Genomic DNA, 13,372 nt, shown 5'->3' on the forward strand with positions numbered 1-13,372 from the left:
TCCATGCAAAATAACAACTCTGCTTCAAAGGAAATAACACAGTAGTGTATTCTGAGCTAAATATAAGTTACCATGATCCAGGAGCACAAATTCAAGTTACCCTGAATGACATGTTCCATCATGGAAGAGGTTTCCTGAACTTTTATAGTTACAGAACAAAAAAAATTCATGAATAAATGTGTTTATAAAATACACGGGTGAGGCCATCAAGTAGGCAGGCTACTGCAAGGCAGGCTACTGCAAGGCAGGTAAATCCCTTCTATAGGATTTAGGGGTTTTTTTTGTTGTTGTTGTTTTGTTTTGTTTTTAGTACCAGGGATTGAACTCAGGGGCACTCGACCACTGAGTCACATCCCCAACCCTATTTTGTATTTTATTTAGAGACAGTGTCTTACTGAGTTTCTTAGCACCTCACAATTGCTGAGGCTGGCTTTGAACTTGCAATTCTCCTGTCTCAGCCTCCTTAACCATTGGGATTACAGTTGTGTGCCACCACACCCCGCTCCCTTCTATAGGATTTGGATGTTGTCATTTTATTTTCAATACTGGGAATTGAATCCAGTGGGGCTGTATCACTGAGCCACAACCCCAGTCCTTGTTATTTTTCATTTTGTGGCAGGGTCTCACCAAGTTGCTGAGACAATTGTTCTGCCTCAACCTCCCAAGCAGCTGGGATTACAGGTGTGCAATGCCTCAACTCAGAAGGTGGTTTTTTTGTTTTTGCTTTGTTTTGGTATCAGGACTGAACCCAGGGGTACATAACCATTGAGCTACATCCCCAGCCCTTTTTATTTTTAGACAGTCCCATCAAGTTGCTTAGGGCCTTATTAAATTGCTAAAGCCAGCTGATCCTCCTGCCTCAGCTTCCCTGATGGCTGGGATTACGGATGTCCACCACCATGCCCGGCTCAGATGTTATCTTTATTGATTTCTTAGCTTTGGGGTTGCTGAAGGCTAGAGGTGAGTCAAGTTTAATGATATAGAGCAAGAGTTTCATCTAGAAGTCATGAGGATGTTAGGTTAGACACAGAGGGTGACAGTAAATGGCTTCTAAAAGGGACTAAATATAAGCCAGAGAGCCAAGATCTACACCATTCCCTTTGTCCAACAATCATGATGCTCTAGTTAGCCAAGGTCAGTCTGTAGGATCTTTAATACAGATTCAGTTTCTTCAACTTCAGTTCACACCTTTCTCCTCGGCACTCAGTTCCCTGTGTCCTCATATGGTCTCTCCCCCATGCCTGTCTGAATCCCAGTCTCTTATTTATTCTGTTCTTGTGGTAGTGGAAATGGAACCCAGAGGGACTCTGCCTGCATCCCCAGTGAGATGCATCCCCAGCCCTTTTTATTTTTTTCATTTTTCATACAGAGTCTCTCTAAATAACCCACAATGGGCTCAAACTTAGAATTTTCTTGGTTTAGCCTCTTTAGTAGCTAGAGATGCCGGATGGATGTGTGTCACCTGACTCTAATCTCTTATTAGGGCCCAGTCATATTGGATTAGGGCCACTTAATGCCCTTGTTTTGACTTAATTACCTCTTTAAATGCCCAATCTCCAAACTCAGTCACCTTCTGAGATATCTACCACAGTCATCTGAATGAAGAGGGCAAAATCCAGCCAGTAACAGCCTACTACTTATTGTGGGATTGAATCATTAACATAAAGCTGTAAAACATTAACATAAAGTATTACATAATATGCCCCCCCTAAAATGTTAATTGCTGTTATTATGAGAGCCTACAGAAAGGAAAGATAGTGTTCTCTTAATCCAGAGAGAAGATAGAAGGCAAGAGGGAATTCCAAGTATGTATGGCTCCCTGTTCCCCATCTGACGGGGACTTCTCTCGATCTTCCAGCCCTTTAAAAAAAAAAAAAAAAAAAAACCTATGCAAACAAAATGTCTGAATATAAGATCAATGGAGGCCTTCCAATGGAATAACAAGCAAAAACAGATGGCTAGATTTTTCTCTCCTGTCTGTTGCTATTATCCTCCTGGCTTGCTGTAAACTTTGAGGACTGTGTTTCTCATAAGAGAAGAACACCGTGTCACAAAATAAAAAATTAAAAAGTCTGAGGATGTTGGTGTGAGGATGGCCTTGGGCCTGAGCCTAGCAACTCCATTTTAAAACTCCAGTTTGAAACCTGCAGTCTCACCAGGCTCGCCCAACAGAACCCTCCAGTGTGGCCCTCAGGCACAAACAGTCCCTTCTCCCCACCCTCATAAACCCTGAGTGAAGCCTCTGGCATTCTGTCCTCCCCCCAGATAAGGGGGAGAGGTGAAAAGATCAGGGTGGGGCCACCAGGCCAGATGTTTTAACCCCAGGGTAAATGAGGACACTGAGAGACTTGGTGGCAGCTGATAAGGATTGAAAGTGGGGGTCAAAAGCCCCCAAATTTGGTGTAAATAGTGGAGCTAATGAACAGACATTCAGCCAGCCGACACTGATGCCCTCATGCTGAGAGCCTGATGAGGACCTGGACTTACATCCCAGCTCTTCCTCTGCATGATCCTCTGCATCTTCCTCACTGCTCTCAAACTCTCCAGCCACATCTTGACCCTGGCGGGAGCCACAACTTCCTCCTATGACCCTCTCCTCAGCTGGCTGTCAGCTCCACCCCAGGAGAAGCCTGCCTTCCTGACCTGATCACCATAGTCTTAGGGAGTGTGCATCTGTTGGACTTAGAGCCTAAGGCTTGAGACTTTAGATCTGACACTTGAGCTTAGTGCACAGAGGGAATGTCTGTCAAGAGCCTGTCATGATTAAGTGTGTTTGCAGGGCTTAGAATTCATCTAGAATTGTTTGCTTTGAATTGATGATGTCTATTGCAAGGCCAAGCATTAAGGATGGTTATTTTCTTGATTAAGAACCTATAGAGTGAAATTGTGTTGAGTTGTTTAAATTAGAGTAAAGTGTCAACAAAGGCAGAAGCACGTGGACATTCTTTATTTCTCCCCCTCAACTGCATAAGTCACACCTTTTGCCATAGTGACAGTTGGGGGGCTGGGTTATAGCTCAGTGGTACAGCGCTTGCCTAGCATGAATGAGGTGCTGGTTTCGATTCTCAGCATCATCCCATATAAATAAATAAAATAAAGGTCCATTGATGACTAAAATGTGTGTGTGTGTGTGTGTGTGTGTGTATAAAAATATTTTTAAAAGTCTAAGGATGTAGCTCGAGGTAAAGAAAGTGCCCCTGGGTTCCTTCCTCAGAACCCTTCTCCAAATGATGAGCACCAAGCAAGTGTTCAGTATAAAACAATCAATCAAACTATATACTCTTGTGATAGTATACTTATTTTCACTAACAAGTCCAGCCCTATCAGAGGTACATTATCATGAGAGGGTGGAACGCCATCTAGTGACTCATGTTAGACTAGGAAAGTATGAATTCAAAAAATTTGATGCTATTTCCACGTCTTATCTATTTGATATTTGCATATGCAGAATAATTAGAAACCTAACAGTGTGACAGCTTTATATATTAAGATAAATCCAACTAAGCTTTTATTTTCCTTTATTCAAGAAATTTCTGGCATTTATATAGTTAAATTATGAATTTTGATTGATTAAAAGAATGGAAAAGCAATAAATGAAAGTGTTATGTAATTACCACTGACAGTGGAATAAATATGAAGAGGGCCACAAGGATTTAAGAAGCAGCATACATTTATTATGAAAAAAATGGTAGTGCACTTATAATTCCCAGCACCAAAACCCAAAAACGTGCAGTATAATGACTAGCAGAAACATTCTGTTGCTGTGGAATGATTATTCCTGTACTATAATGCTTACACTTAAACAATTTGATGATTGAAAGTTTCTTTTTTGAGGTATGGGGATGGAACCCAGGGCCTCATAAGGTGAGGTAAGCATCCCATCACTGAGCCACAACCCCAATCCATTAAAACTTGTAAGAATAAAGTTGTAGTCATAATTGAAAATGAGGGGAAACTTTAATAGGTGCTCACTTCACTTACTTTTAGTTGACTTTAAAACTCACTAATTTTGCTGGGTGCAGTGGTGCACGCCTGTAATTTCAGTGGCTCTGGAGGCTGAAGCAGGAGGATCCTGAGTTCAAAACCAGCTTCAGCAATTTAGCGAGACCCTAAGCAACTCAGTGAGATACCAGGGATTGAACTCAGGGGCATTTGACCAACTTAGAGAAAGGTCTTTAAGTAAAATACAAAAAAGGACTAAGAATGTGGCTCAACCTTAAGTGCCCTGGGTTCAATCCCTGGTGCCAAAACAAACAAAAAAACCTCACTCAGCAATACATAATTAGTCTCTCATTAGCTTTGCTATAAACACCTATAAAGTGTGGATCATAATAATAATATTGTCAAGTTATTTTTCAAGGACTTCTACACTGTTTTTGTTGAAACCACTAATTCTTCACTTGGGCCTGCACAGGTATCTGATGGGCAACCTCTTTGATTAGAGGGTCCAAAGCTTTACCCTCAGATCACACTAGTGCTACTGCTACCATTTTCTAAATTGTCCTGTGAAGAGCTTTGGAGATTGATTACACACCAAGACCGCTCATTTCTTCTAATCACTTTTCCTTATGCCTTAAGGCACTTTCCTCCCATATCCCTAAACCCTATCTTGGAGAGGCAATTTGAGCCTTGTTCTCCCTTCTCATATGCTTAGCTGTCTCATGCATAAACCCTCTTATTTTATTTTTCTTATTATTAAAACTTTTTTTTTTGCATAAGCTTTCTTTTGCAAAATGTCATGGAACAGGCCTGGTTCAGTAACATAACTGTTGGTACATTTTCATACTCACTATTTTTTGTGGTGTCGGGGGAGCGGTACCAGGGATTGAACTCAGGGCACTTGACTACTGAGCCACATCCTCAGACCTATTTTGTATTTTATTTAGAGACAGGGTGTCACTGAATTGCTTAGCGCCCACCTGGCCATTGGTAAGGCTAGCTTTGAACTCAGGATCCTCCTGTCTCAGCCTCCAGGAGCCACTGGGATTACAGGTGTGGGCCACCACACCCAGCTTCATGTTTTTTGATAAGCCTTGTTCTTATATCCTAGAGGTCTGTTCTATGATGGTAATATTGATCTTTGGCACAATATTGTTTTTAACTCTAAATTATTATGCATCTGGCCAAAATGCCCGCCATTATACAGTAATTAGAACCTATTGTTTGTCAAACTCTGGTTTGGGTACTGAGGATAGAGACAAGAGAATGGCACAGCCCGGGTCTTCAGAGCTTGCCTTAAGGAAGATGGGGCAGAGATTAGCATATATGTAATTAGAATATCTATACAAGCATAGGTGTAAAATATGCAATCTTGTTTTGTGAGGTCCGAAGTCAGGGATTTTGCTGTATTTCTTTTGGTTTTGGTGCTGTGGATTGAGAGGGTTGAATCCAAAGCCTTGCACATGCTAAACCACTGAGCTACTTCCCCCAGCCCCAGGCTAGGGTTTTTATGAGGCTCAGTAACCCTCTAAAAGATATTCAGATAGTAGGTATTGAGTTCCAATAAGCAAAAATGTTTCCTGGAAGAGATCATTTCTAAACTAAAGTCTAGAGAAGAATTAGAGTTGACCAGTTAAAGGATTAAGGATAACAAGGCAAGGTAGAGAGGGTATAGGGAGAGGGAAGGAGGGAACAGTGGTTTCAGACCAAGGGGACAGACTGTGTGCAAAGGTCCTAAGGGGAGAGGCCCCTCTAAATCTGAAAGTGGCCCCCAATGATCCTCCCCTGCTAGTATTCATGTCCTAGTATAGTTTTCTCCAATGCTGAATGGGTGGAGCTTATGTAACCAATATTTTGAAAACTATAAAAGATATTGTGGCTTCTGTCTGCATCTCTTTTGGATCATTTGCACCCATTGAAGGAAGCCAGCTGTCATGTCATAAAGAAACCAGCCACCATTAAATGTGGCAAGGAACTGAGGCTCTTGCCAATGGCCCCTTTGGAAACATCTAGTTCCAGCTGACTATCACCTTGACTACATCCTCTTGAAAGACCCTTAGCCAGAGCCACCCACCTCAGCACTCCAGACTTCTGATACACAGAAAAAGCATGAGATGACAAAAGTTTGTTTTAAACACTGCAAAATTTGGGGAGTGACTTGTTGTGCAACAATAGATAACTAATACACTGGCCAGTATGTTCAAAGACATCCTCCAGAGCAAAATGCATGTCCTTATCCATCGACATGAGTTACTTGGTAGATCTGTGCTCAGCTTTTGAGGTATTTAATGAAGATTGTTAACCCTATGACACCCAGAAAACACAAAAGCAGAGTTGAAAGGAAAAGGCAAATTACAGAAGCACAAATAGCAATGATAATGTGAAAGTGGTGGGAAAATCTCAAAAGCTGCAGCTGCCTACGGGAGGATTAGGAATGATGCTGAAGAATGGAGGAAACAGGCAACTGAAGGAACACGTCTACCATCAAGAGCAACCTGCAAGCAATGAGGAAAAGCCACCTGGGAGATGGAAAAGCTACCTATGCCTAAGACTCAGCACCAAGGTTGGATGCCTAGAGTTTTTTGAAGTTCAGAGTTTGACAAGACCTAGCAAAACAGCCACTGGTGGTTTGACCAAGGATGGCTTTTTGGCTTTAAGACCTATTTTGATTTTTATAACATCAAAGTGAGCAGGAGTTGGTGTCTATGAAAATCTTCAATGTCAAGTAATTCTCCACTAAACCCACAGGGATCATTAGGAGGCAGATTTTCCAGTGTAGACTCCTACTTGTACAGAGGTTGTTAACAATTCAAAGAATACAAACTTGCTTATGAGTAGAAAAGCCTTTGAGAACGGAACCTTAGGCCCTGATTCACACATTCATTTAAAAAAACATTTATTAAGCTCCAAGGTTGGGCAAGATCCATGCCCTCCTAGAGATTAAAAAAAAAAAAAAACAGAGAGAGGATAATAAATATATAGCCAAAATAAATGATGTCAAATAATGTAAAGTTCTATGGAGAAAAGTAAAGCAGGGAAGGATAGAGCGAGGGAACTGACGGTATCTGCTATTGTTGGAAGGCTGGTCAGAAAAGGCTTGACTGTTGGGTGCAGTGATGCACACCTGAAACCCTAGTGACTGGGGAGGCTGAGGCAGGAGGATCACAAATTTGAGGCCAGCCTGGGCAACTTAGAGAGACCCTGCCTCAAAATCAAAATTAAAAAAAAAATTGTGCGGGCTGGGGATGTGGCTCAAGCGGTAGCGCGCTCGCCTGGCATGCGTGCGGCCCGGGTTCGATCCTCAGCACCACATACAAAACAAAGATGTTGTGTCTGCCGAAAACTAAAAAATAAATATTAAAATTCTCTCTCTCTCTCTCTCTTTAAAAAAAAAAAATTGTGGGGGGCAGGGGTACAGGGATTGAACTTAGGGGTGCTTAACAACTGAGCCACATTCCCCAGCCCTTTTTAATTTTTAGTTTGAGACAGGGGTTTGCTAAATTGCTTAGGGCCTCCCTAAGTTGCTGAAGCTGGCTTTGAACTTCTGTCTCAGCCTCCCAAACCACTGGGATTACAGGCGTGTCACCACACCAGCTCCCAGCTCAAAGTCAATATTTTTAAAAAGGGTTACAGCTGTAGCTCAGTGGTAGAGCACCCCTGGTTCAATTCCCAGTCCCACCAAAAAAAAAAAAAAAAAAAAAAAAAGGGAAAAGGCAAAGGCTTGTCTGAAGAGGTGAGAGTTGAACTGCTTTTAGTCACTGTAGGCTTATCGACACACAGACTAAGAACTGCCATTCTAAACCTAACCTGTTCACAATTAGACGAGTGTCTACAGTTCAGTATGTATGCAGCTCAGAAGTGAGGGATGGAGAGAGAGATGATTGGCTTGTGCAGTAAATCTGGAGAAGGGAGAAATCAGAAAATGCTTTCCAGGTTGCAGCAACTAGTTTGGGCTTTACCTAGAGGACTAGGGGAGCCACTGGAGGGTTTTAAATTGGAAAGTGACAGGATCAACCTAATCTTTTAGGCTGGGTGTGGTAATGTATCCCTGTAATCCCAGTGATTGGAAAGGCTGAGGTGGCAGGATTGCAAGTTCAAAACCAGCCTCAACAAAAAATTTAGTAAGATTGAGATAGGAAAAGCAGAGAGGAATACAAAATCTTAAGGGAAATACCCTCAAGCCTTTGAAATGCAGAATCAAGCCATTGAGATGCAGAAAACAGTTCCAAGCCTTGGCCCAGGCCCTTATAAAATGAGGGAAATATGCAGGGGCATGAAAATTGACAGGAAATTGCAGTTCCATCCTGAATCTACCTCTAGTCCAGCCCCTGTTACAGCCCTTCTATAAATATTGGACCCTCAGCCCAAGTCAAAAGGCAGCCCACTTTCTCCCTTGCATGTGTATCTTCCAGATAGAGACCTCGGTGTCTCTGTCTGGCTCTTGCTGACATTCATTTCCTTCATGTATGCCAAGAACCCCACTGGTCCCTCTCCTCTGGGAGTTCCTTGGACCCTTCTCTGGAGACATCTCTTCTTCTGTGACCTGCCTCAAATTTTAAAAAATAAGGCTGTAGATGTGGCTCAATGGCTAAGCACCCCTGGGTTCAAGGATTTATTATAAATAAATAAAAATATAATCATCTTAGAAAAGCATTGGGGATATAAAGCAAGGCATCAACTGATATGGCAAAGATACAAAAGGCCAAAAGGAAAGAGGCACATGAACTACCATGAAATTGCCAGATTCACCAGCTATTGAGTATTAGGAATCAGGCATGGTGATGCCTGTGATCCTAGCAATTTGGGAGGCTTAGAAGGATTGCAAGTTTGAAACCAACCTCAGCAATTTTGGCAGGCCCTAAGCAATTTAGCAAGACCCTGTTTCAAAATAAAAAGTAACAGGGCTGGAGTTCAAATAAAAAGAACCAATAATAAAGTGTTTTTGGGTTAAATCCCCAGTACCAAAAACCAAACCAAAACAAAAAAAGCATTCATAAAAAGGGCTGGGGTTGTAGCTCAGTGGTAGAGCTTGCCTAGCACATGTGTGGCACTGGGTTCAAGCCTCAGAACCACATTAAAAAAGTAAATAAAATAAACGTGTTGTTTTCATCCATAACTAAAAAAAAATAATTTTTTTAAAAGAGAAAAAAAAAAAAGACAAGATTTAGTGGTTGTGGAAGGTGAAGAGAACAGTGACAGGGAGAAAAAGGTGGCTTCATTCATTAAGAACAAGCAAAAATGCTGAGGGCAAGTGGATGGAAACGAATTCAGTGTGACACACGTTGAGTCTGACATGCCTATAAGACATCCAAGTGGGGATATCAGCAGGAAGTTGAAAATATTGGTCTGGGACAGACCTGTGCCTGATATACATAGATCTAGAATATGAAGGAGAAATGAAACCAAAAGTAGAGGTGCATATCAACTTTTGTCAGGGAAAGAAAGGGTTCAATGACAAAATCTAAAAGAGCCAGGCAGCTTGGTGCACACCTGTAACCCCAATGACTCAGGAGGCTGAGGCAGGAAGAGTCAAATTTTAAGCCAGCCTCAGCAATTCAATGAGGCCCTAGGCAATTTAGAGAGACACTGTCTCTAAGATAAAAAGGGCTGGGGATGTGGCTTCACTAAGACAAGGGCACTGGGTTCCATTCCTGGTACCACGGGGTGGGGGGAACCTAAAGGAAAGCAATATTAACAGGACTGGCAGCTGCAGGGCAGGAACAGTAAAAGGTCAAAACAGAATGGCTAATCAGAACACGGAGAACAGTGAGATATGGAGCATTACGATTTCATAGTTCCATCTGGTCATGTTCTGCGGAGGCCACTAACTTCCGAAGCTTTCACTCAACAGTTTTATTGAGCTTTTACTATGTGCCACTGGTTTGGTTCTGGTGTGTGTGAGGGGTGGAGGGGCCACATGAGTGAAAAACAGAAGAGGCCCCGACTAGAAGCTTACATTCCAGTGCAGGGAACAGACAATAAAGTTTCGAAGGCAGGACAGCACCTGTAATCCCAGCACACTGGGAGGCTGGGACAGGAGGATCACAAGTTCAAGGCCAGCCTGTGCAACGGGGCAAGACCCAGTCTCAAAATAAAAGAACCAAAGGGTTGGGGACGTGGTTTAGCGGTAGAGCAGCCCTGGGTCCAACACCAGGATCCCTGCCCTGACCCCAAGGCGAGGACCGCTGTGGGGACAGGCAGCCTCCCGCTGAGGGGGGACCCGTTAGAGGCCTGTGCAGATGCGCAGGCCAAAGACGGGACCCTGAGCCTCCAAGAGCGAAGTGGGGCGGTTTGGAAGTGGGAGGCAAAGGGAAGGAGGAGGAGTCGAGAATGACCCCAAGGCCAAGGTGACAGAAGCAAAGACCCTGCCACCGGACCCGAGGCGGGCGGGAGCGTGGCCTGGGCTGCGGGCTTGCGATGTCTATCGGAGCTCATGGACAGGCCGACCGGGCGGTGCCCGCAGCGTCTGCACTCAGGGCTGAGGGCAGATGTCGTCAGCACAGGGAGGACAGGGAGGCTGCGGGCGCCCGGCGGGCGGCAGGGAGCCGCCGCGGCTGCCTGCCCTCCTGCGTGGATACCCGGCGGCCGAAACCGAAACTCAACTAATGGACGGTCCCGGCTCCTCCCAAGGCCCAACAGAGACGGGGCTGGAGTGCAGATGCCAAGTGTACACCGCGCGACCATTTTACAGCGAACTGGTCAAGTCGTAAAACCCGCACAAGTCACTTTCACAATGACAGGGGAGGCCGCAGGCTTCTCGCTTGCGCACGGGCCGCCTCACCAGCGTCACTCTGAGATAACAGCCTTTCTCTTCAAACGCTTCATGGAGCCCTAAGGGCGGGAGACCTCCGTCCCCACTACGGGTCGAAGAATGGGTCAAGTCACATTACGCGAACAAGGCTGGGTCACGCGCCACAAAAGGATTCGCGAGGCCCGGCGATGCAAGCACTCTCCCTCCTTCTCCCATTGGTTACAGTCGTCGAGCTCGCCTCCCCCATTGGCTGCTAAGAAGCCTCGGCCGGGCAGAAGAGGGCCCCATCTGGTGCGCGTGCGCAGGCGTGGCGTGCCCTCGGCGCACTGAGCAGGCGCGGCTTCGTGTTGGCTGGAGGAGGCGGGTGCAGCGGCACGCGCTGCGTCCCGGCGTTCTGCTCCCCTCCGCCGGTCCCGCCCTCCGTCGCGGCGGCGCGGTGCACCCTGGGATAGGGAGCGATCTCCGAGCGAGGCAGCAAGATGGACGCGGGATTCTTCCGCGTAAGTAGAAGCGCGGGGATCTGGGGTGAGGTGGAGGGGCTTCTCGGTAAGACCCGGGAGGAGGTCTAAACTCGGAACAGGGTAGCCCACGAAGGGAGGCCTCGGAGACACTGAGGATCCCCGGTGCCGGCGGACGCTCCCCACGGCGACCGGTGCGCCCCTGCGCAGTCTCCTCCTCCGGGATCGTCCCCCCTACGCGGCGGCGGCGGCCGGAAAATGGCGTCGGAAATGGGCCGAAGCGGTACCTTGCCGCCCGCCTGGCGGGGCCTGCGGGCCAAGCCCCGCGCTTGCCGCCGGGTCCTGGGGCCTAGCGGAGCCCCGAGGAGGAAGTCCCTAGGGGGAGGCCGGCGGGAAGCCCGAGGTGACTGGCGGAGGGAGGGCCCGGAGCGTACTGTTTGGGGGTACGTTCCAGAAGAGCGTCTTGCAGGAGGAGGGCAACCGGGGGTGTTTAGCGGCTTCTTTTGAGGAAGCGGGCTCTGTCCTCCCCCCAGGTCCGAAGCCTTCGCGAAGGCGCCAGGTCAGAGTTCGCGGGAGCTCCCGCCCAATTTGATAGCCCTTTAGGGAGGGGAACGCAGATAATTTGTAGTCGGAACGTTTGAGTCGAAGGCTCTTAGAGGGCTGAGGGTGCAACGAAAAGTAGGCGCGTGTGGAGGCAGGTTACGGGGTGAATCCACTCCACTTCCCGCCCTCCGCCTTCCTCCCCCTCCCTCCCCCATTTGTTGGACTCTTTGGGAGTCCGCTGGAGAAAAGGTGACTCTTAACCTAGGCTCTGCAGGCGCGGAAGGCACTTTGTCGTAGTTGGTTTTCCCGGCCCAGACTTCACCATTTTTCACGCTCCTGCTGGAGTCATATTGCATTCCTGTTGGAAATTAGCTCCAGATCGAGGTCTGGATGGGTGTGAAGGGACACTTACAGGACTCAAGTTGACTACCAAGGATACCTTCAGGGTTTGCATATTCTTTTAATGCACGGTAAACCATATGTAAAGACCACTGAGTCCAAGCTAAAATCTCCATTTGTGTAATACAAGTTGATTCTTTCCCTAGAGCATATAATTTGCTTTTTGTGTGTGTGCTTAAAAGAAAAATTGGAGGAGAGGAAGGCCAGGGCATTAATAAAGAATTCTCTTGACTGCAAATCAGGCATTAGAATTCTTCTTAGCTTCAGATTTGCCAACTAGTTTTTCAACAAAAGTTCTCATCAAAAGTTGGGATATCATTCTAAGCATTTAACTTAAGACACTTAGCCAGTTATTTGTTCTTGGTCATGCAATCAAGTTAGTTACTTAGGAATCATAGTTTCAAATGAGCTTGTCAAATTTTCACACTGCTGAACTGTCCGTTTTGTAATTTCTATCAACGAATTCGGTAGTGACTACTCATATCCTATGGTGCAAGAGTAATATTTTCAAACAGGTAAAAACCTGTTCTTATGACTTTTGTGAAATATTTCCAGTGGAAAGAAGTTCCAATTAAAAAAAAAAAAAAGGTGGTTGATATTGTAAAATTTAAGATGACATTTGCTTTTTCTATTGGTTAAAAACCTGGGAAAGAGTGCGATCTTTTATATACTATCTACAGTTCCTTAAATGTATGAGTTCATTGGATTTAAGCTCTGATTTAAAAGACTTTTAGAGCATTTAGTATACTGCTTACCAGGCTACTGAGTATTGCCTTTAAAGTGGAAATTGTATTTTACATTTACTGAGTGGCTGTCACCGGTACTTGACATGTATAATTTCTATGATACACAACAAACCTGGGAAGTAGATTTCATTATCTTATTCCCCTCTGCCCCCTCTTCTAAATATTTACTTTTTAGATGGGTTTTTTTGGGGGGGTTGGGAACATAGTTTTAGTGACAGTGTCTATAATTCTTGAGCCCTGGTTTTATCCCTAGCATCACCAAAAAGTGTATGTGTGTGTGTGAAAATTTTAATTTGACATGCAGTAACCATTATAAATTTATGGAGTACAATGTGAGATTTAAACACTTGTATACAGTTTGTTATGACAGATTAGGATTTTTATCATATCACTTTAGACATTTATTATTTCTTTGTTTTATCATCCCTATTTTAGCAAGTAAAGAAGTCTCATCCGAGGTTAGGTAACTTGCTTTGAGAACACAAGGCTGAGTAGTGACAGAATTGAGACTTTTACTTCAGGTTCTTTACGTTCCC

At 44.9% G+C, this 13,372-nt stretch overlaps 1 protein-coding gene across 4 annotated transcripts in view; it reads left to right on the plus strand.

The window, feature by feature from the left end:
- Positions 1–11,086: 11,086 nt before the first annotated feature.
- Srrm1 (serine and arginine repetitive matrix 1) overlaps positions 11,087–13,372 on the plus strand; it is a 29,186-nt gene continuing 26,900 nt past the window's right edge. For all 4 annotated transcript variants that reach the window (XM_027937068.2, XM_027937072.2, XM_027937069.2 and 1 more), the window contains exon 1: positions 11,087–11,190. In XM_027937068.2, the coding sequence (XP_027792869.1) occupies positions 11,170–11,190 (21 nt within the window). In that variant the 5' untranslated portion in view covers positions 11,087–11,169. The remainder of the gene's footprint in view (positions 11,191–13,372) is intronic.

Source organism: Marmota flaviventris, chromosome 10, assembly GCF_047511675.1.
Source record: "Marmota flaviventris isolate mMarFla1 chromosome 10, mMarFla1.hap1, whole genome shotgun sequence".
In the NCBI taxonomy this organism is placed as follows: domain Eukaryota; kingdom Metazoa; phylum Chordata; class Mammalia; order Rodentia; family Sciuridae; genus Marmota; species Marmota flaviventris.